General features: G+C 42.1%; 1 protein-coding gene and 1 non-coding gene across 7 annotated transcripts in view; one reads left to right on the forward strand and one right to left on the reverse strand.

Annotated features, from left to right (window-relative positions):
- Positions 1 to 2,750: 2,750 nt before the first annotated feature.
- Positions 2,751 to 2,881, reverse strand: LOC118883184. Its single transcript, XR_005016967.1, has one exon. It is a non-coding gene; the product is annotated as a small nucleolar RNA SNORA18 (small nucleolar RNA).
- Positions 2,882 to 13,459: 10,578 nt separating this feature from the next.
- The window catches only part of EGLN1 (egl-9 family hypoxia inducible factor 1), a 58,688-nt gene continuing 46,370 nt past the window's right edge, over positions 13,460 to 25,777 (forward strand). For all 6 annotated transcript variants that reach the window (XR_005016915.1, XR_005016914.1, XM_036829570.1 and 3 more), the window contains exon 1: positions 13,460 to 14,522. Coding sequence is in view for 4 of the 6 variants with exons in the window: in XM_036829570.1 (XP_036685465.1) it covers positions 13,599 to 14,522 (924 nt within the window). In the remaining 2 variants the exon portion in view is untranslated. The remainder of the gene's footprint in view (positions 14,523 to 25,777) is intronic.

The raw sequence follows: 25,777 nt of genomic DNA on the forward strand, positions 1-25,777 counted from the left end.
GAAGAACTAGAAAAACAAGCAGAAAACAAGTAACAAAATGTCAGTACGTACATACCTATCAATCATCACTTTAAATGTCAATGGACTAAATGCTCCAATCAAAAGACATAGGGTGGCTGATTGGATAAAAAAAACAAGACTCATTTATATGCTACCTACAAGAGGCTCACTTCAGAGCTAGACACCCAGACTGAAAGTGAGAAGATAGAAAAAGATGTTCCATGCAAATGGAAATGAAATTTGGGGTTGCAATACTCATATCAGACAAAGTAGACTTTAAAACAAGTCTACAATAAAGGACAAAGAAAGACATTATATAAAGATAAAGGGATCAATACAAGAAGAGGGAATAACATTCATAAACATATAGGAACCTAATATAGGAGCACCTAAATATATAAAGCAAATAGTAACAGACATAAAGGGAGAAATTAACAATAATACAATAATAGTAGAGGACTTTAACAACTCATTTCATTAATCGACAGATCATCCAGACAGAAAATCAAAAAGGAAACCGTGGTCTTAAATGACACATTAGACCAGCTGGACTTAAAAGATATCTACAAGACATTCCATCCAAAAACAGTAGAATACACTTTGTTGTCAAGTGTGCATGTAATGTTCTCCAGGATAGATCACAAGCTAGGCCACAAAACAAGGCTCAAAAATTTAAGAGGATAGAAATTATATCAAGAATCTTTTCCTTCCACAATGGTATGAACCTAGAAATCAATTATAGTAAGAAAAATGGGAAAACACAAACATGTGGAGACTAAACCACATGCTACTAAAAAAACCAATGCGTCAATGAAGATATCAAGGAAGAAATCAGAAAACAACCTGAAGACCACTGAAAATAAAAGCACAACTTTACAAAATCTATGGAACGCAGCAAAAGCAGTTCTAAGAGGGAATTTTATAGTAATAGAGTCATACTTCAAGAAGAAAGAAAAATCTCAAATAAGCAACCTAACCTACAATTTAAAGGAATTAGAAAAAGAAGAACAAACAAAGTTCAAAGTTAGTAGAAGGAAAGAAATAATAAAGATCAGAGAGGAAATAAAATAGAGACCAAAAAACAATAGAAAATATCAATGAAATCAAGAATTTTTTTTTTTGAAAAGATAAACAAAATTGATTTAGTCAGCTTCATTAAGAAAAAGAGGATCTAAATGAACAAAATAAGAAATGAAAGTGGAGAAATTACAAGCAATATCACAGAAATACAAACAATCATAAGAGAATACTATGAACAGTTATATGCCAACAAACTGGAAAACCTAGAAGAAATGGATAAATCCCCAGGAACATAAATCTCCCAAGACTGAATGAGGAAGAAATAGATAATCTGAACAGATATATTACTGGTATTGAAATTGAATCAGTAATCAAAATACTCCCAACAAGCAAAAGTCCAGGACCAGACAGAAGCACAGGAGAATTCTACCAAACATATGAAGGGTTAAAACCTATCCTTCTAACTATTCCAAAAAATGAAGAGGAGGGAATACTCCCAAATTCATTCTACAGGGTCACCATTACTCTGATACCAAAACCAGACAAAGACTTTACCAAAAAAAAAAAAAAAAAAAAAATTACAGGCCAATATCCCTGATGAATATAGATGCAAAAATTCTTAACAAAATATTAGCAAATAGAATTCAACAGTATATAAAAAGTATCATACACCATGATCAACTGGAATTTATTCTAGGGATGCATGGATGGTTCAATATCTGCAAATCAATTAATGTGATACACCACATTAACAAAATGAAGAACAAAAAATATCACGATTATCTCAACACACACAGAAAAAGCATTTGAAAAAATCAATACTCACTCATGACTAAAAATTCTCGGCAAATTTGGTACAGAGGAAACATATCTCAACATAATAAAGGCCATTTATGACAAACTCACAGCTAACATCATACTAAATGGTAAAAAACTGAAAGCTTTTCCTCTAAAATCAGGAACGAGACAAAGATGCCCACTCTTGCCACCATTTCCTACTGAAAGGAACCAGGGCTCTTCGGAAAAAATGACTGATTCCAGGTCAGGGACAGGAAATGTACAATATGAGTCTGGGCCATCTTGCGCCAGAAAGCAAGAAAAATATCAAAGATTAATGTGAACAAATCTAAAATACATATGAAACAACTTGAATAATTTCTCATTGGCCAAAAGTGGGACAATTTAATCATCAAAAATAATAATTAAAATAATTCAAATATATGAAAATCAGTGCATTCACAATAATATTTTTTTTTTTCTGCACAAAGTGTAAAGGGTTTTTTTTAATTATGTGTAACACAAAGTTATTTAAGTCAATAAATTTTTAAGGAATTTCGCATGTTCTGATTCTTTCCACTGCCAATCACCTTAGTTCCTCCAAACTCATAATCTTCAAGATAAAGTAGCCCTTTCAAAAAGAAGTTATCGTGTGAGTCAGCCCACAATTCTTTCAGTTAGGCTTCTTTGATCTCCAATGAAATATGGACACACTTCAAAATTCCCCACCTGTAATCTTTGGGATCCAATTTCCTCAAGCGATTTACTTTAGGACCGTGTTTAGGGTCAGGCGATGGATCTGCCTGGTTCTGAATTTGACACCCTCTAAAAATGTATTAGGTTCAAATCATATTCACTCCTAAGCCATCACACCCTAGAACAGTACAGATCATTGGGATATGCCAATACCTAAGATAAAAAGTTTGTTAGGTTTTTCATAGTTTACTTGGCAGCTCTGTCTTGTAGTTCTTTCCCACAGATCTAACAGGTAGTTCTATGAGTAAAGGAAACCACACAGTTAATCTATGAGGCGTTTCCAACGATGTAGGTTTACAGAAAAAGCCCCATCGGGATAGACCTCAACCACAATAATATTTTAAAAGTCCTCATCTGTCACAATTGGAAGGTGCTAGGACACCAGCTCAATATTCTGAAAATTGATAAATAAAACCTATCTTTCATCTACAAATTGTATGTCAGGGTAACAAAAAAGTTGATGAAAAAAGTTCTCTATGGTAGAATTTCAGTTAGTAAATTCAGAAGGAATGATAGAATTACAAATTCTTTTTTTTTCAACCTCTAATGAAATGTTGGATCTAGTCACAATCATCAATTGCTAAAACAATCAGGTGAAAAGTTGATGAAAAACGTTCTAATGCTGGAATCAAGCTGACATCACTTAAACCCATGAGCTATATTTCATCATGAAAAATGAAACTATGAGACATTATGTTTCTCAAAATGTGATGGAATAGGAAGCATACAACAAGCACTATGAAGTATTCTTACCTAAAGTATAGAGCCTGAATCTAATAAAAATTCTAGATCTAACTGTCTATCTACAAAAATAAGAGGACTATCATACGGAAGCAATCAGCTAAATCCAGGAAATATTCTACAATACAAGTGACATAATTTCTCCAGTAAATTAATGGTATGAAAAAGAATGGCAGGGTACTAGCAAAATTGAGTAAAAGGGACTTAAGAAACATGACAGTCAGGTGCAATGTATGAACTTTGTTTAGATCTTAAATAAAACAAAGCAACTGTACAGAGGATCTGTGAGAAAATCAGACAAATTTTTTTTAAATTAATTTATTTTATTTATTTATGTTTGGCTGCGTTGGGTCTTCATCGCTGCGCGTGGGCTTTCTCTAGTTGCGGTGAGCGGGGGCTATTCTTCGCTGCGGCAGGCAGGCTTTTCATTGCGGTGGCTTCTCTTGTTGCAGAGCACGGGCTCTAGGCGCACAGGCTTCAGGAGTTGTGGCACGTGGGCTCAGTAGTTGTGGCTCGTGGGCTCTAGAGCGTAGGCTCAGTAGTTGTGGTGCACGGGTTTAGTTGCTCCATGGCATGTGGGATCTTCCTGGACCAGGGCATGAACCTGTGTCCCCTGCATTGGCAGGCAGATTCTTAGCCACTGCACCACCAGGGAAGTCCCCAGACAAATTTTAATATTTGCTGGATGATGGGTAGTATGAGGAGATTTTCTTAATTTTGGTGAGTGTGACAATGGCATGACGGATATGATTTTATTTAAAGTCCTTATTGGATATGCATATTGAAGTTGAGGTATGATTTATAATAATACTTCAGCCAAAAAAAAAAAAGGATAAAATTGGAAACTACTATGAGTAAATGCCAACAAATTGGACAACTAGAAGAAATGGACAAATTCCTAGAAACAGACAACCTACCGTGACTGAATCATGAAGAAATAGAAAATCTGAACAGACTGATTACTTGTAAGGAGATTGAATCAGTAACCAAAAATCTCCCAACAAACAAAAGTCTAGGACCAGACAGCTTCCCTGGAGAATTCCACCAAACATTTAAATAAGATTTATTACCTATCCTTCTCAAACTCTTCAAAAAATTCAAGAGGAAGGAACACTTCCAAACTCATTTAATGAGGCCAAACCAAAACCAGACAAGGATGCCTCATGAAAAAAAAAATTAAAGGCCAATATCCCTGATCAACATAGATGCAAAATCCTCAACAAAATATTAGCAAACCAAATTCAACAATACATTAAAAGGGGGCTTCCCTGGTGGCGCAGTGGTTGAGAATCTGCCTGCCAATGCAGGGGACACGGGTTCAAGCCCTGGTCTGGGAAGATCCCACATGCCACAGAGCAACTGGGACCGTGAGCCACAATTACTGAGCCTGCGCTCTGCAACAAGAGAAGCCGCGATAGTGAGAGGCCTGCGCACCGCGATGAAGAGTGGCCCCCGCTTGCCGCAACTAGAGAAAGCCCTCGCACAGAAACGAAGACCCAACACAGCCATAAATAAATAAATAAATAAAATAAAATAAAAAAACCAATACATTAAAAGGATCATACATGATGATCAAGTGGGATTTATTCCAGGGATGCAAGGATGGTTCATTATCCACAAATCAATCAATGTGATACACTATATTAACAAAATGAAGGATAAAAATCATATAATCATATTAGTAGATGCAGAAAAAGCTTTTGACAAAATTCAACATCCATTCATGATAAAAGCTCTCAACAGAGTGGGTAGAGAGGGAAACATACCTCAGTATAATAAAGGCTTATATGATAAGCCCACAGCTAACATCATATTCAATGGTGAAAAGCTGAAAGCTTTTCTTCTAAGATCAGGAACAAGACAAGAATACCCACTCTCATCACTTTCCTTCAGCAGAGCATTGGAAGTCCTAGCAATAGCAATTAGGCAAGAAAAAGAAATAAAAGGAATCCAAATCACAAAGGAAGAGTTCTCTATTTGCAGATGACATGGTATTTATTATGTATACAGAAAACCCTGAGACTCCACCAAATAACTATTAGAACTAAGAAATCAATTCAGTAAAGTTGCAGCATACAAAATCAATATACATATCAGTTTGTTTCTATATACCAACAACAAACTATCAGAAACAGAAATTAAGAAAACAATCCCATTGGGCTTCCCTGGTGGCACAGTGGTTGAGAATCTGCCTGCTAATACGGGGGACACGGGTTCGAGCCCTGGTCTGGGAAGATCCCACATGCCGCGGAGTGACTGGGCCCGTGAGCCACAACTGCTGAGCCTGCGCGTCTGGAGCCTGTGCTCCGCAACAAGAGAGGCCACAATGGTGAGAGGCCCGCACACCGCGATGAAGAGTGGCCCCTGCTCGTTGCAACTAGAGAAAGCCCTCGCACAGAAACGAAGACCCAACACAGCCATAAATATAAATAAATAAATAAATAAATAATTTAAAATAGCTTATATAAAAAAAAAAAAAGCCCTTTCCATCTCTAAAGTGCAAGGATTCTCTAATGGGGCAACATGGACTATAGGAAAAAAAAATCCCATTTAAAACTACATCAAAAAGAATAAAATACCTAAGTATAAATTTAATCAAGGAGGTGAAAGACCTATACACTGAAAACTATAAGACACTAATGAAAGAGATCGAAGAAGAAACAAATAAATAGAAAGATATTCTGTGCTCATGGATTGGAAGAATTAATATTGTCAAAATGCTCATACAACCCAAACAATCTACAGATTCAGTGCAATGTCTATCAAAATTCCAATGGCATTTTTTCACAGAAATAGAAAAAACAAATCTAAAATTTGTATGGAACCACAAAAGACCCTGAATAACTAAAGCAATCCTGAGAAAGAAGAACAATGCTGGAGACATCACACTTCCTGATTTCAAACTATATTACAAAGCTGTAGCAAACCACAACAACCAAAAAACAGACCTTGGGTGAAGGGGGTCAGAAGGTAAAAGGAAAAAAAATCTTTTCCCTGAAATGCAAAACTGTAGTCAATTTAACTGTATGTCCTTGAGTTAGTTGCTCAGTTGCACAAAGATTGAATTTTCTTATATGTAAAATGAAAGTCTTAACATCTACTCCATAGTCTCATAGAGCATCATATGAGAATTTGTACGTGCAAGTCCTTTGTGAACTGTAAAAAACTACATTAAGGTTAGCTGGGTGTTTATTTACACATGCTTTTGTATACACACATTTTGTGAAAGTAATGGGATTTCAGATGATCTTTGTAGAATGGGTAGGAGTTGAATTTGCAGAGAATAGAAGGGATGAGTCAGTTGTGGGAAAATGGTATGATATAATAAAGAGCAATTAAAAAACAAAAAGACGGAGCTGAGTGAGAAAAAAATTTTTAATAAAATAAAATAATGACTAAATATTAATAAGAAGGAATGTAATGGAGGAAAAACATTCTTATTTAAAATTTAGACTATGACTACTTTTGCCTTCTGAAGGTGGGGGAAGAGTGTGTAAACACCATATCAATAGGAATATAAATCACGTATCATTTCCTTCCATATTCAGGCACTAGTATATAGCAGAGGATGAAATTTCAAATTCGTCCAGTTCTGGGCTACTCAAGAGAAAGTCTCTGAGTATACTGCCTTAGAGATAATAGTGAGCAGTTGGATATCTGAAGGTCAGCCCAGAGCCCAGGGATCAAGCTATATAGTGAGAAAATTCAGGTTCCTTAAGAGGTTGTGTGAAGGATGTCCCAAAACGGAGTAGCCAGAGCAATGTAAAAAGACTCCTGAGGGGGGGACAGAAGAAAAAGAGCTTTAAAAAGAGCTGAGTGTTGAATCTAGGTTCTTTTTGGAGCAGAAGAGAGAACAAGGGTAAGAGTGAGATCCTTAGTTCAATGGGAGCAGAAATTCAGAGTCAGGGATGGCCACAAGAATGAAAACTGTGCTCCCCCTGCCCCTGTCCCCCATCTTTTTGCCCCTGCTCAGAGCTTTGCAGATCCCTGGGGAGGCAACCGGACTTCCCATTTGATGTGGGTAGAACTCTCAACACATTTAAATAAGAATGTCTCCTGACAAAGAGACGGGACCAGGGAAAATGTATATAAAAGATGAAAAAAACACACAAATGTATGGTATTGGTATTAAAAAAGACACATAGATCAAGGGAACAGAATAGAGAGCCTAGAAATAAATCTACACATATATGGTCAATTAATTTATGACAAAGGAGCCAAGAATATATAATGGGAAGAGGATAGTCTCTTCAATAAATGGTGTTGGGAAAACTAGACAGTCACATACAAAAGAATGAAACTGGACCACTATGTTACACCACACCAAAACTCAGCTCAAAATGGATTAAAAACTTGAATGTAAGACCTGAAACCATAAAACCCTTGGAAGAAAATATAGGGGGGGAAGCTCTTTGACGTCTGTCTTGGCAATGATTTTTTGGATTTGACACCAAAAGCAAAGGCAACAAAAGCAAAATAACATGTGGGACTACAACAAACTAAAACGATCTGTACAGCAAAAGAAACCATCAACAAAATAAAAAGCATTCTACAGAATGGGAGAAAATATTTGCAAATCATATATCTGGTATACTATATGTATTACAGAAAAAGAACAAACAACTCAATGAAACAGTGGGCAGAGGATCTGAATAGACATTTTCCCAAAGAAGACATACAGATGGTCAACAGGTACATGAAAAGGTGCTCAACATCACTAACCATCAGGGAAATGTAAATCAAAACCACCATATCACCTCACACCTGTTAGAATGGCTATTATCAAAAAGACAAGAAATAAGTGTTGGTGAGGATATGGTAAAAAGAGAACCCTTTGTGCAATGTTGATGGGAGTATAAATTGGTGCAGCCACTGTAAAAAACAGTATGGAGGTTCCTCAAAAAATTAAAAATAGAACTACCATATGAGCCAGCAATTCCACTTCTGGGTATTTACCTGAAGGAAATGAAAACACTAAGTGGAAAAGATATCTGCACCACCATGTTCACTGCAACATTACTTAAAATTACCAAGCTATGGAAGCAGCCTAAATGACCACTGATAGATAAATGGATAAAGAAAATGTGGTGTATACATATATATGTATATATATGTGAATATTATTCATCCATAAAAATGAAGTACATCTTGCCTTTTGCAACAACATGGATGAATCTCAAGGGCATTATGCTGAGTGAAATAAGTCAGACAGAGAAAGACAAATTCTGTATGATCCCACCTACATGCGGTTTCTAAAAACCGAAAATAAAAAAACTGACTCATAGATACCAAGAATAGATTAGTGGTTGCCAGAGGCAGTGGGTTGGGGGGGCGGTGAAATGGTCCAAAGGTGTGAACTTTCAGTTATACGTAAGTCTGGGAGATCTAATGTACAGAGTGACTATAGTTAACAATACTATATTGCAGGTTTAAAAGTTGCTAAGAGAGGGGCTTCCCTGGAGGAACAGTGGTTAAGAATACGCATGTCAATGCAGGGGACACGGGTTCAATCCCTGGTCTGGGAAGATCCCACATGTCGTGGAGCAACTAAGCCCATGCGCCACAACTACTGAGCCTGCGCTCTAGAGCCCACGAGCCACAACTACTGAGCGCACGTGCCACAACTACTGAAGCCTGCGTGCCTAGAGCCTGTGCTCCGCAACAAGAGAAGCCACCGCAATGAAAAGCCTGCCTGCCGCAACAAAGAGCAGCCCCCGCTCGCCACAACTAGAGAAAGCCCACGCTCAGCAACGAAGACCCAGTGCAGCCAAAAATAAATAAATAAATAAATAAATAAATAAATAAATAAGTTGCTAAGAGAGAAGATCTTAAAAGTTCTCATCACAAGGAAAGAAGACTGTGTGTGAGGTGATGAATGTTAACTAAACTTCCTATGGTAATTGTTTCATAAAATATACATATATCAAATCATTATGTTGTACACCTAAAATGAATACAATGTTATATGTCAATTATAACTCAGTAAAAAATAAATTAAAAAAAAAGGCAAAACGGAGGGAATTCCCTGGCGGTCCAGTGGTTAGGACTCTGCACTTTCACTGCCGTGGGCCCGGGTTGAATCCCCTGGTCGGGGAACCAAGATCCTGCAGCCAAAAAAAAAAAAAAAAAGAAAAAGAAAAGGCAAAATGGGAGGGCACAAGAATATAAAAATGTTGATAATTGTTGAAGTTGATAATTATTGACCTAATCAGGGCTGAGGTTGATTATACTACTATTTCTATCTTTGTGTATGTTTACCTTTTCCCACAAAAAAAGAGTTACAGAAAAAATTGAGCTGTCTTTAACCTGGGTTGGTATAAGTTACTGATTGGGACTACATTAAAAGTGGGTTCAACATTAAGGTAATGTTTGTTAACAACAACAATGACAACAAAAAACAACTCATAGTGTAATTATATTAACCCATTATATTTATATACATTATATAAATAAATCAATAAATCATTATAATGAGGAATGATTCTAAAGTTTCATGTTATATTTCTTGAGATGATCAATTTTTAACTGGATTAGTAAGTTTTAAATCATAAGCTGATAAAGTGGGTGATAGATGAATTTTCCTGAATATATACAAAGTCTATTTAAATATTTTATTTTCATAAGGGAACCACCTTGGTAGACAGTAAACCTGGTTCGACGTACGTGGGGAAGCACAGCGCATGTGTGCATCTGGCAGAACACCCAGTACAGAAGAGACCAGGTGCTGTTTTCCAAGACACCTATTTGTGCGTGTCCCGATACTATAGTTAGAAAATGGCTCAAATTTTTAGTTGCTTTTCCCAGAACTTGAAGATCGTCTTCCTGTTTATCTTGGTGGGATGCCTATGTTGTACTTGTGATTTTTCTGTTCTCTGTAATGTATTAAAACAAGATTGTCACAGATGGGGAAACAAGAGGTCATTAGTTAACAATCAGATGTGTGATTTCCTGAGCAGAAAAGACGCTCTCGTGTGCATTTTAAACATTTTTAAAGGAGAAATAGGGCTAGTCCCTTGAGGGCAAAGCCTGTTCACTGGGCTTTCCTCAAGACTCGACACAGTCATTTCTAAATTCATTTCCTCATTTAATTCTGTCCTTTGCATTCAATCTCAGTTTTGCCTCTATTTTTCTGTAAGTCTCTCATCAGTTCATAGTGGTTATTGCTTTATAGTTTTAAGTAAACATTGCCAGAAGAACAAAGGAAAGTGAAAGAGGTGGTCAATTAGCTTTGGTCCAAGTTGGTGTGATATGGAGATGACAGCACCTTTCCTTGAATTCATCCTTCAGGTTTTAGACCAGTTGATCTTCATTAGGTTTGAGGCAGGGGAAAAGTTGTACTAATTACTGGCTTTGGGAGACACAAGCCTTTGTTCTCCTCAAAGTATTAGGTAACACTCTTAGTGCTACTCATCTCATTGCCTTACTCTTGTTTCATTTTCTATAAATGGACATAATAATGGTACCCACCTCACGGCGATTGTAAAGATTAAATGAGATAATATTTGTAAAATGCTTAGAACAGAGATTGGCACATAATAGTAAGTACCCTGTAAGTGTTTATAAGATAAATTCCTGCATGACAGTGTGGATCTTCTCTGTAACATTTGAATAAATGACAACAGCTACATGCCGGTGGAGTTCTAGAATCTCCTTGGTGAACTTGTCATTCACTGGCTATTGCATGGTCAGCAGATGGTTTGGTGAAACCTCACTAATTTGGAATGAGTTCACAGGTTACTAAACCTGAATAAGTGAAAATTCTGAAATCATCGATCTTTGGAAGTATTTGAAACATTTTATATTTGTTCTATTCATGAAAAATTTGAAAGTGTCACATTTGACTAATTAAGTATTTTCAAGATACACATGTTCAGTTTGTGATTTTGTATACTTAATTGGAACAAAATGAAAGCTAATAAAGGTTTTGATATGGACATCTAATCTTTTAGGTAGATATCAACGAAAATACATGAAAAAAGCATAGAGAGATGTAAATACACTTCTTTGCATGCCGCAGACCTAAACAGTAATTTTTAAAGATATTGCTGGACTTTTAATACCTACAAATAACTAAATTTAGAAGAATAAAGTGTTTGTAGAATGAGTGTTCCCTAGCAAACTTGAGAATACTTAAGAATCAGTGATCATTACTACAGCAAAAGGAGGCCAAGGAAGTCTTAGATTTCACTTGTATTGAAATTATATTTTACTTTTATAATTTACGTATGTCAAAACGTTTTAAAAGCTAACTTTTTAATCCATTTTTAAGACTTTCTAAATTAATCGATTTGAAATCTTGATTAGTGCAATGGGCAGGGCTAGCAATTCCTTTTTCTGTGTTCCCACCCCGTCCTATCCACCCTCTCTTAGGGCATTTACTCTGAGCTCTAGGTTGTCATTATTTGTTTACACGTCCGCCCCCTGCACGGAACTTATCTGTCTTCCAAAGGCCAAGCTAATTGGAATTACTGTCCTCTTTCACCAGATTGGATCCCCAGAGTACTGTTTATTTATATGGCAGAATTTAATGACCGTTTTAAGTTCTGTGTAGTTGATGAAGAGTTTTTGGATTCAGGCTAGTTTTTAAAAAAATATTCTACAAAGTGGTTTATAAGTCTCTATATTATTCTGCTTTTAACCTTACACATGTCAGCTCTTGTGCTGTTAATCTGGAAGGCTAACATCTCAAGGACTGCTGAAGTTACCTGCAGTCTATTCAGATGGTACAGAAGCCCAGCACAGCATTTCCCACATTAGCAGGTGCTCAATAAAGATGGTGAACATCGCAATCACAGCCCTTTTTATTCCAAAAATAAATGGCAGGGCGGAAAGAAACACCGTTGGCTTATTTCTGGTAAGGTTTGTATGTACTATAAAAGAAAGAATTGTACTCATCAGCATAGCACAAATTCTAATAAGAGATACTTCTGTTCAAACTTAAAAGTCGTTAATGCAGTAATGCCCATTTGCCTTCCCTCCGCCCCGCGCCCCGGCCAGATCCACTTCTCAGGAGCAGTTCCAGCAGTTTGAGCTTAAGTGCCTGAATGTGGACCCTGAAATGAGCTTTGATTACCTTAGTCGACTAGGTAGCCAAACATTTTTTCACGAGGGTTTAAACTCCGCAAGATTTCACAGGATTTAAAAATGGTAAAAAAAAAAAAAAAAAAAAAAAAAAGCATCGAATTTCAGTACCTTTAAATTTGGCTGAAACGGGGCACAGGGGCTTGGACTGACACCGCAGCAATACTTAGTTTTGTTTTTAACCATTTCGGGCCTTCCTGAAATACAGGCTGTATTGGCGTAATGGAAAAAGGAGCCTTGGAATCCTAGAGTCTGGTTTCTGGGTTCCGTCCCGGTTCTGCGTGACCTTGGGCAAGTTACTTTACTTCTCTGAATTTCCGTTTCCTCCGATGCAACACGACGATGGCAGCAGCCACCTTGCAACGTAGTCTGGAGCGCGCCTGGAACACACCCAGTCGGCCGCACACAAACAGCAGCCATATTAAGGCCGCCCAGCTCCGCGACGACCTCGCGGCCGCGCTCTACCCAGCAGGTGTCGGTACCGCCCGGAGCGCGGGCCCGGCGGCGGCGGCGGCGCGGACCCCTCCCTTCCGCCGCTCTCGGGCCTGCCCCTCGGCGTCCCCGGGCGGGCCGCGGCAGCGTCCCGGGCCCGCCCCGGACGCAGTTGGCGAGGGCGGCAAGGGCCCCGAGGGCACCAGACCGGGCTCCGAGCCCCAGTCGGCCGAGTGCGGGAGAGCGGAGGCGGCCCGGGCACCGCCTGCGCCCGAGCGCGAGCGCGCGGCCACCGCCCCCTCGGCCCACCCCTCGCCCTGCCCCGCCCCCCGCCCTCGCGCGCCGCCCGCCCGGGTCGCCGCGGGGCCGTGGTGTACGTGCAGAGCGCGCAGAGCGAGTGGCGCCCGCACGCCCTGCGCTGCTCCGCGGGCCGAGCCGGGCCGCCCGGGACGCTGAGGCGGCGGCGGCCGAGGCGGCGGATCTCGCGCGCCGGGCCCGCGTGCCCGAGCGGAGGTCGCCGTCCGCCGCGCAGGCCGCGCTCCTTCAGCCCGCGGCGGCGATGAGGCGCTGAGGCGGCGGCCGGCGCCGCGCGGCGGGACCGGAGGACGAGGAAGCGGCCCGGCCGAGGGCGCGGGGCGCCGGCCTCCCGAGGCGAGGGGCGGCGGGTGCATGGCGCAGTGACGGCCCTTGCGGCTCCGCCCGCTCCCCGGCCCCAGGAGAGGCCGTCCGGCCGCCACCCCTCCTGCTCGGCCGCCGCCTCCACCGCCGCAGCCGCCGCCGCCGCCGCCGCCATGGCCAATGACAGCGGCGGGCCCGGCGGGCCGAGCCCGAGCGAGCGAGACCGGCAGTACTGCGAGCTGTGCGGGAAGATGGAGAACCTGCTGCGCTGCAGCCGCTGCCGCAGCTCCTTCTACTGCAGCAAGGAGCACCAGCGCCAGGACTGGAAGAAGCACAAGCTCGTGTGCCAGGGCGGCGAGGGCGCCCTCGCCTCCGGAGCGGGCCAGCCCCAGCATCCCGGCCCCGCGCCGCCGCCCAGGGCCGCCGGGGCCGGGGCCAGGGAGGCCAGGAAGGCGGCGCCGCGCCGGGACAGAGCCGCCGCCGCCGAGGCCGCGGGCCCGCGGGTCGCCGGAGACGCGGCCAAGGCGAAGGCGAAGGCCAAGCCGGCGGCCGACCCCGCGGCGGCCGCGTCCCCGCCTCGCGCGGCGCCCGGCGGCCAGGGCCCGGCGGCGGCGGCGGCCGCCGCCGAGGCGGAGCCCGCGAAGGAGGAGCCGCTGGCCCGCTCGTCGCTGTACCAGGAGAAGGCGAACCTGTACCCGCCGAGCAGCGCGCCGGGCGAGGCGCTGAGCCCCGGCGGCGGCCTGCGGCCCAACGGGCAGACGAAGCCGCTGCCGGCGCTGAAGCTGGCGCTGGAGTACATCGTGCCCTGCATGAACAAGCACGGCATCTGCGTGGTGGACGACTTCTTGGGCAAGGAGACCGGGCAGCAGATCGGCGACGAGGTGCGCGCCCTGCACGACACCGGCAAGTTCACGGACGGGCAGCTGGTCAGCCAGAAGAGCGACTCGTCCAAGGACATCCGAGGCGATAAGATCACCTGGATCGAGGGCAAGGAGCCCGGCTGCGAAACCATCGGGCTGCTCATGAGCAGCATGGACGACCTGATCCGCCACTGTAACGGGAAGCTGGGCAACTACAAGATCAATGGCCGGACGAAAGTAAGTGTGTGCCGGGAGTGGGCGCGGGGCGAGGGAACGCGGTGTGTGTGTGTAAAAGGGGTTTCCTTCTTGTGCAGCACCCCGTGGAGCAAACGGATAGCATCCACCTCCTGCCGGCTCACACCCTCCTGCGTCTGATTGCACGGTCTTCTGGCTAAACTTAGGCTCTCCCTTGAACTTTGCAGTTTTCTCTTTTCCCTCGCACAGTGAGTCGGCTCAAGCCTCGCTGGAGCTCTAGGCGCCCGACGGGGATGATTAGAGTGCTACCCGAAGCAAGTGCTGGTTCCGCATCAGCCTTGTGTTTGCAGCGGCTCTTAAAGTCCCCGTGGGCTTTGAACCACTCATCAGCTTCCGACTTCCACAGTCGAATGTTGTGTTTAGTGAGGAACCTGCCAGCCGCCCACAGAAAGGTGCATTTAAAATAAGCATTTAGGCCGAAGACTCCTTACGTTCAGGAAGAGCCCGCCCGTTCCCCTCCCCCTCTTACAGCTCTCATCCCTCTCCCTGTTCCTGCTGTTTTGAAACCCACTGCTATACGGGGGAAGAAGTATTTCCGTTTGCAGACCGCTCAGTGTAGGTAGGTTACATTTTTAGCATAGGTTTCCTTTATTTGCTTTTGTTAGTATAATCCCGCTGTTGAAAAAGAACTGTTTTGTAGCTTCCTGGAAAAAAAACCCCAAAACCCCCATGGAATTGGAGCAGGAGAGAGGGCTCACTCTTAAGTCTCGATTTGGTGAAATCTTTGTTTTCTCTTGACTGTTGTAGTTTTTCCCCAACAGATTCTTCCGTTCCTACCTAGTCTGATGGCTCTTGCCTCCTCACTGTGGTAAATGATAGACTCTCCTTCTCTGTACTCTCTTGTGGTTCTTTTCCATTTTACTCCCCAGATCTTAATCTTTTCTTTGTATCCAGCTCCACTCCGGGCCACCCTACTCCACCCTCCTCCACCATCCATCTCTGTCTGATCTTGTGAGTTTGAGGAGATTGTTCAGGAGATCATCGCACGTGGGTGTTTGTACACAGACACTGACTCTTCCCAGTAGTTCTTTTGTGTGTGTCAGACCATCTGTTTTGACAGTCACTACGTGTGGCTCTCAGACTGCCCAAAAGGCTAGGCATAGGCAATGAGGAAAGTTCTAAACGGGAAAATTTGGTGGGAAAAGACAAGGTAAAGTCTAGTTTACGCATTGCTGTTTCGTTGCTGGATGAAGGCACGTGTCTTAATATCATACGGTCGCCAAAAAAAAAAAAAAAAAAAAAAAAGGTGAACACTTGCTTAACACTAAGCTGGAAGGAAAAAAGAGCCTGATTAAATGCCAACTTCGGTCTTTAATGCAATTCTCATTTGTATACATATATATTTTTTAAATTTGTTATGGATCAAATCTGAAACTAGCCACCAACCCTAGAGGAAGGAAAGCTTGAAAAAGCTTGAAGGCATATTAATGAAACTGTACAAAACTGACCGAAGTGTGTATATAGTTGGGGCACAAGCTTCAGGTGAAGTCATGAGGAAGATAATGTCCTGAATCTTCCTTGCTCTGCTTTCCTTAGTTAATTTAGCTTTCCAAGTTAAGCTAAATCCTCTTCTCTCCTATCTTCCTGTTTTTACCTGCCCTTCTCAGGGAAGGGACAGCAGTCAGCCTAGCTCTTACCAAAAGGGCCTCCTAATGGGGAGGCTGTTAGACAATAGCCACCTCTTCCCTCAGGAGTGCCAGTGGTTGAAGGGCCATTTAGGTTTTAGATCACCTGACTACACAGGTCATGTGAAGGAAGGATGGATTTTAAACTCTTTAGATTTTGATCTTATGCCCACGTTAATTTTAGGGGCACAATTTCAGGATCTGTGAATGGTTTTAGGGAATCCCTTTCATTGTACTTCTTGGTTGAGAGAGGTTTTGGTAATCTTGTTTGATTGTGTAGTTTAAGCATTCCTAAAAGAAGCTAAAGATGCTTGCTTGGGGGGAATGGAAAGGCAGTCAGATTACCAGCCACCAGATATTGAGCAACCTCAGTGTGCTGGGCGCCAGGTTAGGCTCAATACAGCCATGGTCACCGTAATTTTAATCCTATGACATCGGTAGCATTATTCTTACTGTACGTTTGAGGATATTTTAGCTCCGACTTGGCTAAGGCCTACCACTTATGATAACCTAGCTGGGATTCAAACTTAGGGTCATTCAGACATCAAGCCCTGTGCTTTTTCTACTACACTGGATATGGGTAGGATATTAAATGAGAAGATGTAGATTACTTAGCACACTCTTGGAACTAAAATTTGATATACATATTTTGTTGACAGTGAGAGCATTAGCCTTGTATGTGAATAATTGTAGTTTATCTTTGGACTGTAGGAACTTCTGTTATTACAATGTTTGTTTCAGATAGTGACTGAAAAGCCAGTTAAATTTATCTGCCTGGATCATGCTTATACTCCTAAGAGAGGCAGAATATGGGTACTATATGTGATTGCAGAGAGGGTCTTCAGTTAAGGGTTTTATTATCCTTTACGACATTATAGTGATTTTTTTTTTTTTTAAGAAATTCACGTTCTTTTATTTATTTATTTATGACTGTGTTGAGTCTTCGTTTCTGTGTGAGGGCTTTCTCTAGTTGCGGCAAGTGGGGACCACTCTTCATCGCGGTGCGCGGGCCTCTCACCATCGCGGCCTCTCTTGTTGCGGAGCACAGGCTCCAGACGCACAGGCTCAGTAGTTGTGGCTCACGGGCCCAGTTGCTCCGTGGCATGTGGGATCTTCCCAGACCAGGGCTCGAACCCGTGTCCCCTGCATTGGCAGGCAGATTCTCAACCACTGCGCCACCAGGGAAGCCCTATAGTGATTTTAAAAGGTATTTGCCTCAAATGTGTGGTATTTTTCTCACATAGATTTTCACAGCAACTCTGTAAAATATTCAGGTTGTTGGTGTATTATCCCTGTCTACAGATGAGGAAAGTGACCTCAGGAAAGGTCACTTGTTGGAAATCCTGCAGCATACCAGGACTTAAATTCAGGTTTTCTGACCGAGATTTGGTGTTCTTCATTTACACTGTCTATTCTGTATGGTCTTTGTGCATGTCAGGGCCTGATAATCAGATGATGTATAATTTATAATTGGCTGTGGCTCATTCAGTATATTCTTGGATTTCTCCCAAGTTTCTGCTTCCAGCGCGCTTATCTGGCCACTGTTTGTCCAGCTACTTTAAAAGAGGAACCACAAGGGAAAGATGAAGAAATACAGGAAAAAAACAGGAACATGATCGTGGCCACTGAGCTCCAGTTTCCACTTTCTCTGGTCCTTTTTTGGGATTTTCCCCCTTTTTGCCCTTAAACTGCCCTTTGATCCTTTATCCTTTCTCACACCCTTTCTTCCATCAAGAAGACTTGCAGCGATGGCCAAGAGGAAGGAGGCACGGCCTGCTGACTTGTGAAGCGTAGCTTTGGGTGGGCTGTAAGAAATCATAGGTGCCTTTACTTGGGGTAGAGGAAGAAGAATGCAGAGGAGTGCAGATCCTGGGAAAATGTGCAACTATTCACTTGGAGTTTCTTTTTTTTTTTTTTAATTTATTTGTTTTATTTATTTATTTTTGGCTGCGTTGGGTCTTCGTTGCTGAGCACGGGCTTTCTCTAGCTGCGGCGAGCGGGGGCTACTCTTCGTTGCGGTGCGCGGGCTTCTCACTGCGGTGGCTTCTCGTTGCAGAGCACAGGCTCTAGGCGCGCAGGCTTCAGTAGTTGCGGGACGTGGGCTCAGTAGTTGTGGCTCGCGGGCTTAGTCGCTCTGTGGCATGTGGGATCTTCCCGGACCAGGGCTCGAACCCGTGTCCCCTACATTGGCAGGCGGATTCTTAACCACTGCGCCACCAGGGAAGCCCTCAGTTGGAGTTTCTTAACCACTCTGAAGGAAAACATTTGCCTGTTACAATAAAACTACTAGAATCATATACATGTTTTTGGAATTTTGTCTAGAACTTACTCTGTTCGATTAAAATGTACATAAAGAGAAGGAGTGATAAAATAAGACCAATAAGCAGCAGATTCTATTCCTGAGATTTTTCACCAGTCCTGCAGTTAATTGGGCAGCTCTAGCTGATTTTGGCTTTTAGAGCAAAGGGTAGGATAAGGAAAGACCTGATCCCTTATTATCACTACCATAGAGATGTGGTGTCAGTCCTCTTAGATGTTACAAACAAAACCAAACAAAACTGCCTTCTCAATCTACTTCTGCCACTTTCTCTATACTCTTGGCTCCCAGGATGTACTAATTGAAACAGCTTGTTTAATGTTTTCATAGCTACATCAGAGTTCAAGATCAAAGTCAATTATTCTGTATTCAGAAAGGCTGAAAATATTACAACTTCCGTAATAGCAGTTTTGCATAGTGCTTTACTGTTTTAAAAGAGAAGCAGGTGGACTGAAAGAGTAGTCTTAATAGGTTGTGGCAACCAAGTTCAACTTTGTAGGAAAACATTTTGTACGGTGAATTAGTGTACGTGTAGTTTACGTATATGGTAACTTCTTTAATTCTAAAGGAATTTTAGTTTAAATTAACAGGTTGTTGGTTTTTCAAAAATGTTTATAGCTCTTCCCTTATCTACCGCCTAATAAGCCACAAAAATTTCCTGCAAAACCTTAGTCACACAGGAGGAGAGCATCTGAACGTAGAAGGATAGTGGACTTTGTGCTGCTGTGAAACCTGGCTTGGATTCTGGATCTGCCACTGTTTCTGTGTCCTTGAGCCAGTTGCTTAAGCTTTCTGAGCCTCAGTTATTCCATTCGGAAAATGGTGTTAAATGATGCCTGCCTTTTCTGTCTCTCAGGCTTGCTGTGAGGAACATACATAATCTTGCATGTAAAGGCACTTTTTTAATTGTAAAGCGCTATGCAAAAGTGTCCTTAACTTACTCTTCTCATTTAGAAAATTTTCTAGTTTTCTGATTTCTTTCTTTAAAAGAGTTCTGTGCTTTTCCTGTCTTTTCCTCTTTAATAAGCTAGAGGAAAAAAGACTTTAGAATGATCACCCATTTTTGACTATTTTTGACTTCCCCTCCATACACACACACACTTTTTTTTTTAAACAGAGGAAATAAGTCCCAGAGAGGTTAAGTGCCTTGTTCAAGGTCAGAGAGCTGGTTAGTGATTTACTTCATTCTTATATCTGCACCTTAATGCTGCATCTCATGTAAAAATCACGTGTTCCCACTTAACTAATTTTGGTGTCTTTTATGCCATTTTTGAGGCTACGCTTGAACATTTATGACTTCCTTTTGTTCTCCCTTTTACTCCTGTCACTCTACAGTTTGGCTTATCTGACATTCTAGTTTAAATTTTCCTCCTTTCGATAATTCCTCCCTAATTTCCCTAGATGTTCTTTACTTGCCTCCTTTTTCCCTCTGTTGTTAAAGCCATTTTCCCTGAAGCAGGCCCACTCTCTCTTATTTCCTTAGTTGGAACTGTCTTTCTGCTCTGTGTGTCTGATTTAAATGTTTATTCTCTGTTTTCCTTTCCCCCTTTTTCCCCTATTAGGCATGAAGTCTGTCTTTGTTCATCTTCTAGCATGTTCTCTGAAGCCTGTGCCTTCCCAGTATGCCTTTGGATTGATGTTATCAGCTTAGTTGTTTTTATTTAATTTTTCTCTTTAGGCTTTTAAAGCAACACCAAATGTTTCAGTCTCCCTTTCATTTGCACACATTCTTGATCAGTGTTTCATAGATGCATTTTAGTGCTGCATTTGCATTCTACCTCCTTTTCCACTATGCCCTTGTTTCTGCACCTGAAACATTGTGACCAAAGGATGGCATTCAGATGATTATTTGAACCATATTCATGGCTTGTCTTTGACTCTTTCTGTTCCAGCTAAAAACTTTCTATTCTAAAAAACAAAACAAAGAAACAACCAAAAAAACTGACAGATGATTAACCAAAGTCTTCCCTTAAAATGGTTTATTTCACACCTGTATTCCTTAGCCCAGACTCTGAATTGTTCTGCCATCTTTATTGGAATGTTTTGTGTTTCATTATCACATTTTTCCAGAACCAAGTCACAGTTTTATTTCTGAAGAGCTTGGATCGTATCTGTACCCTCTGTCTGTTTGCTCGCTGAAATCACCGTAAAATTTTCTTGGGTTTGGAGTTCTCATTTTCTTTATTCAGTGTCCCAAATCCCGTTTCTTTACCAAAGCGAAATACACGTACTCTTGCTCCTCCTGTCGTGTTCTCTGAGTCTTGTTTTGATAGTCTTTTCATGCGTTCGTTGAGTCAACAAATGACATGAAGTGAGTACTTTGCATGCACAGGTACTGTCCTAGGAGCTGGAATACCTGAACAACAAGAACGAAAATGCCCCATTCTCATGGAGCTTAAATTCCACTTGAGGCAGGTGAGGGGCAGGGAGAGACAGTTAATAAAGAGATGTATGAGTAAGTGCATGACACGTTAGGTGGTAAATATTAAGACAAAAAAATAAACAAGGTAAGGACAGAGTGACCAGGGGGTTTTCTTTTACATAGGATTGATAAAGTAATACGATATTACGTAGAGGCTTGAATGAAGTGAGGGCCCGGGTTACAGGGGTACGTGGGAGAAGAACATTCCAAGTAGAGGTACTAAGTAGCACATACAGCGGCCCTGACGTGGGGTGTGCTTGGCGTGTTCAGAACACAGCAAGGAGGAGGTCAGTGTGGCTCGAGCGGAGCGGAGGGGAGGGGACGGGTGAGAGCATGGTAGGAGGTGGGGTCAGTAAAGCGGGGCTTGGGAAGTAAGGTCGGTTCCTGTGGGATTTCGCCTGTGAGCCGTGGCAGGAGCTCTGGGTTGTATCCTAGGTGACACGGGAGGCCCCTGGAGAGCTTGTTCTAGGAGATCTCCGTGGCTGCTGTGGGGGGCAGATGGGAGGGAGCGAGAGTGGAAGCAGGGGCACCAGGTGGGAAATTGTTCCAGCAGCCTTGGCCCCAGGAGGTGGTCGCTCCCATTACAGCAGTAGCTGCAGACCTGTGGAGAATTAGTTGGATTCTGGATATATTTTGAAAGTAGACTCAGTGAGATTTGCCGATGGATTAGTCGGAGGAATGAGAGAAAGGAAGGAGTTGAGAATGTCTCCATGTTTTTGGCTTGAGCAACTGGAAGGAGATAATTATTATTTCATCTTGCTCCAACCCTCCTGCTTTCCTCCTCTTGCCCGGCTCTTTCAGTTTCCATTTATAGTAGATTGTTGACACTTATTTCGCAGCTTAATCCAGAGGAGAAAAGTTCCATGCTCTGCTTGTGCACATTCCTTCAGATTGGCTGTGCTTGCTGCTACTGCTGTTGACCTCACAGCGCCATCCTTTCTTCTCCAGAGGCTTTATGGCTTCTTTGCACAGTACGCTCTCATCAGCTCTGCCCCTGGGGCTGCCTGCGGGAATTACTGCACGACATCTTGCTGAACTCCTGGTGCTGTCGACAAGTAGGTCTGTGCTCTCTTACATGAACTGCTCACTTAAGATGGCTTGCAGATACAAATCCATGTAAAAAGAATTACAGAGATTCTGAAATTTAGGGAAACATTGGAGAAAATTGAATGGTTCAACATGAGAGACAAGCATAGATTTAGAAATTTCAAAATAAAATTAGAAATAGAACATCTTTGTTTAAACATGCTGTTGGAAGTAAAGCTATTGTAGAAAATTGAGAAGAGGTAGAATGACCGTGAAATATCAAAAATAATTCCTGACATATAGATGCAAACAACTATGTGATAGCTTAGTAGGAAAAGAAGGGGGAAGTTTATGATCCCTTAGGGATCTGAAAAGATAGCAGAGAAATACAGCTCTCATCCCCTTGATGAGGGGCCTGACCCTGGAATTAGAAATAGAAGTACCACCTGTCAGATGGGAAGAGATAGGGTTAAAATTAGAATATAGTATCCAGGCCTTTTAAGCATAGGAAAGCTTGCTTTTGACTTTAGGGTAAGGAGGGTCACAAAAGTATGGGTAAACATTAGAATACTCGATATGAAATGATTAAAAAAAATTAAAACCTGAAAGGTCAAACTTGAGCTCTAGAATTGAGGAACCTTATAATCTCAAGTTAATTCAAACAACTTCAGTTTCAGCCTGATTTTTGTATACATGGGAAATGTCAAATCCAGCCAGTTAATTGAAAGAGTCTAATCAGGAGTTTGAGTTATTAAAAGATTGGCCGCATCTGAATTTTTTCTCATTAATATTGGTACTCAACTCTCATCTGTAGATGGTAACTAGAGGTTCTGAGTCCATAGTTTTGTCAGTAATTATCCTCTATTCTATCTCTAGGCATTTTTTTTACTGTCTATTATGTCTTCCACTGACTTCTGTTAGCATTACTTCTCTGAAATACAACCTTGAAAGTTACTTTTTAATTAGAAAATTGCGTGATTTTCCCCCATAGGCCAGGTCTTCGTGCTGCTTCAGTAGCACTCTTGACCACCCCACCTCTAAAATCTTTGATCACTCATTTACTAGCCTGGATCTGAGCCTTTCAAGTGTTGTTTTCTCAGAATATTTTTCAGAATTTTCCTTATTTTCTCAGCTTCTAACTGTAGTTTTTTCTTAAAGCTCAGTTCTTAGCTTTCTGCTCAGCACTGTGAGAAGACACATGTAGGGGGAACTTGAAGCATCTATATTTCTAGACTTTTCTTCTCAGCTTATATTAGTTATCTGTTGCTATGTAACAATGTAACAAGTTGGACCAAAATGTAGTGACTTAAAATAACACACATTTATTATTTCAGTTTCTGTAGATCAGGAACCTGGGCACAGCCTAGTGGCTTCGCTGCCTCTCACGAGGCTGCAGTCAAGGCGTCAGCCAGGGTCGGTGGTCTCCTCCAGAGGCTCAAATGGGGAAGGATCTGCTTCCAGGCCCACTCAGTGGCTATCAGCAGCGTTCAGTTTCTCGTGGGTTGTTGGACTGAGGACCTCAGTTCCTTGCCATGTGGGCCTCTCCAACACAGCAGCTTGCTTCATCAAAGTATGCAAATCAAAAAGGCAGTAAAGAATCCTCTATCAAGACTGAAGTCCCAGACTTTTGTAACTTAACCACAGATGTGACATCCCATCACCTGTGCTGTATTTTTTTGGTTAGATAAAGTCACTAGGTTCATTTCACACTCAAGGGGAAGTAATTACACAAGGGTGTGAATACCATTTCTTAAGTTGCTTCTTCCTTTATAGTGTTTCCCCCTGAAGTGATACTGTTTTTTTTTTTTTTAATTTATTTATTTTTATTTTATTTATTTTTGGCTGTGTTGGGTCTTCCTTGCTGCGCGCGGGCTTCCTCTAGTTGCAGTGAGCGGGGGGCTGCTCTTCATTGTGGTGCACGGGCTTCTCATTGCAGCGGCTTCTCTTGTTGCGGAGTATGGGCTCTAGGTGCGCAGGCTTCAGTAGTTGTGGCACGTGGGCTCAGTAGTTGTGGCTCGCGGACTCTAGAGTGCAGGCTCAGTAGTTGTGGCGCACGGGCTTAGCTGCTCTGCGGCATGTGGGATCTTCCTGGACCAGGGCTCGAACCCGTGTCCCCTGCATTGGCAGGTGGATTCTCAACCACTGTGCCACCAGGGAAGCCCTGAAGTGATAGTTTTAATGGTCTGTGGTTTGTCTTCTCTTTTTGCTCTGGTCTATATCTTTTTTTCCCTGGGTGCTCTTATGTGCTGGAGGAAGCACAAGTTCTTAAGCTAGTTTGCCTGTGTTCAAGCTCTTGTTTTGCTACTTAATTGCTCTCTGATTTTAGGCAAATTTTCTAACAATTAAAGTATCGCTTTCTCATCAGTATATTAGGAGTTAATAATGGTACCTAATTCAATAAGGTTTGTTTAGAGATAGGTGAGATACATAAGAAATGCTCAGCAGATTATCAGTGTTCATTTAATATTAGCTGTAACTATAATAACAGAAGGAGGAGGAGGAGAGCAACCATGACTTCAGCTATTAGGATTTCTTCAAGACTCCTTGATCCGTCTCTTACCCTGGCATCTGTAAAGGACTAATGGACGTCTCCACTTGAATGTTCTACAAGTACTGCAAACCCAGCATGGTTAAGACTGAAGTTTCCTCTTGGAGGGGATCAGGGTTGGTGGGGCTCTCTGATGGGAGAACAGGTTTAAAACTGAACCTGTTTGCAAAACCCATTTATTTTTTCAACAACTATTTACGGTGTCTAATGTATGCCCGGATCAATGCTAGGCACTGAGAGTACCACGATGCCCAGGTCAAGGTAATTCTCTCTGCCCTTCCCAAGTTTGTTGTCTGAGGGGAAGATAACACTGAACCTGCAGTTCCATGTGTGATAGATGTTTATGAAATGTACTGGAGCCCATGGGAGCATGTTAGAGGAGACCTAGGTTGGTCTGCAAGCCAGGAAAGGTGTCCTTGAAGAAGCAGTTATTTAGACAGACTTCCGATGGATGAGTTCATTTCAGTGGAATAAGTCCAGTGAAAGTCTTCAAGTCTGAAAAAGCATGATGTTTTAGAGGAACATTCTTTCCTTTATCAGTATGTAAATTTTGCTCACTTAAAAATTATTTCCTATGTCTTGTTCCTCATTCCCGTTTACACTTTCCTAAGAGACTCATCCTTGTCTCTGTCCTAGATCATTAGAAACGCCTACTTTTTCTCTTTTTGGATCTTTCCTTACCAGTCCAGTCTATCCTTTACCTCTCGTGTTATCTTTCTGAAACACAGATCATATCACTCTGCTGCTTGAAAAATATGTTTCCCCTTCAAGTCTTGGTATGCCATACAGATATTTTTTTTAAGGAATGTTTCATTTCCCATCGTGTACTTTCTGCTGCAGCCACTGGAGCCTACTTGCAGGTTCCTTGAACTGCATTCATCTTCTCTCTCTGCATTTCTACCTCTCTGCATTTCTGTGTGGAAAGGTAGTAGGGAGGCTTCCCCAGCCTCCTTGCCCCAGTTCTTCTAAGCAGAATTATACCTCTGTCCTGTCCGTTGCTGTGGCACTTCTTATCACTGATGGAACACCTTCGACAGTGGTGGGTTTCCTCCACTGCTTGTGAGCCACATTAGGATAAGACCCCTGTCTTACTCATGTTGATACACTCAGCTTCTTGCATCGGGCACTCAGTATTATATTTGGATTTTCACTGTACCACCCTGAGATTTTTAATCGCTTTATACCTGGACTGTTATACAATATTATTATTTAATTCGTTCTTCTCCATGTACCACCTACATCTATCTAATATAAATTTACTAACACTTATAAAAATCTTACTCAAAAGTCTTCTGAGGT

This window comes from Balaenoptera musculus, chromosome 16, assembly GCF_009873245.2.
Source record: "Balaenoptera musculus isolate JJ_BM4_2016_0621 chromosome 16, mBalMus1.pri.v3, whole genome shotgun sequence".
In the NCBI taxonomy this organism is placed as follows: domain Eukaryota; kingdom Metazoa; phylum Chordata; class Mammalia; order Artiodactyla; family Balaenopteridae; genus Balaenoptera; species Balaenoptera musculus.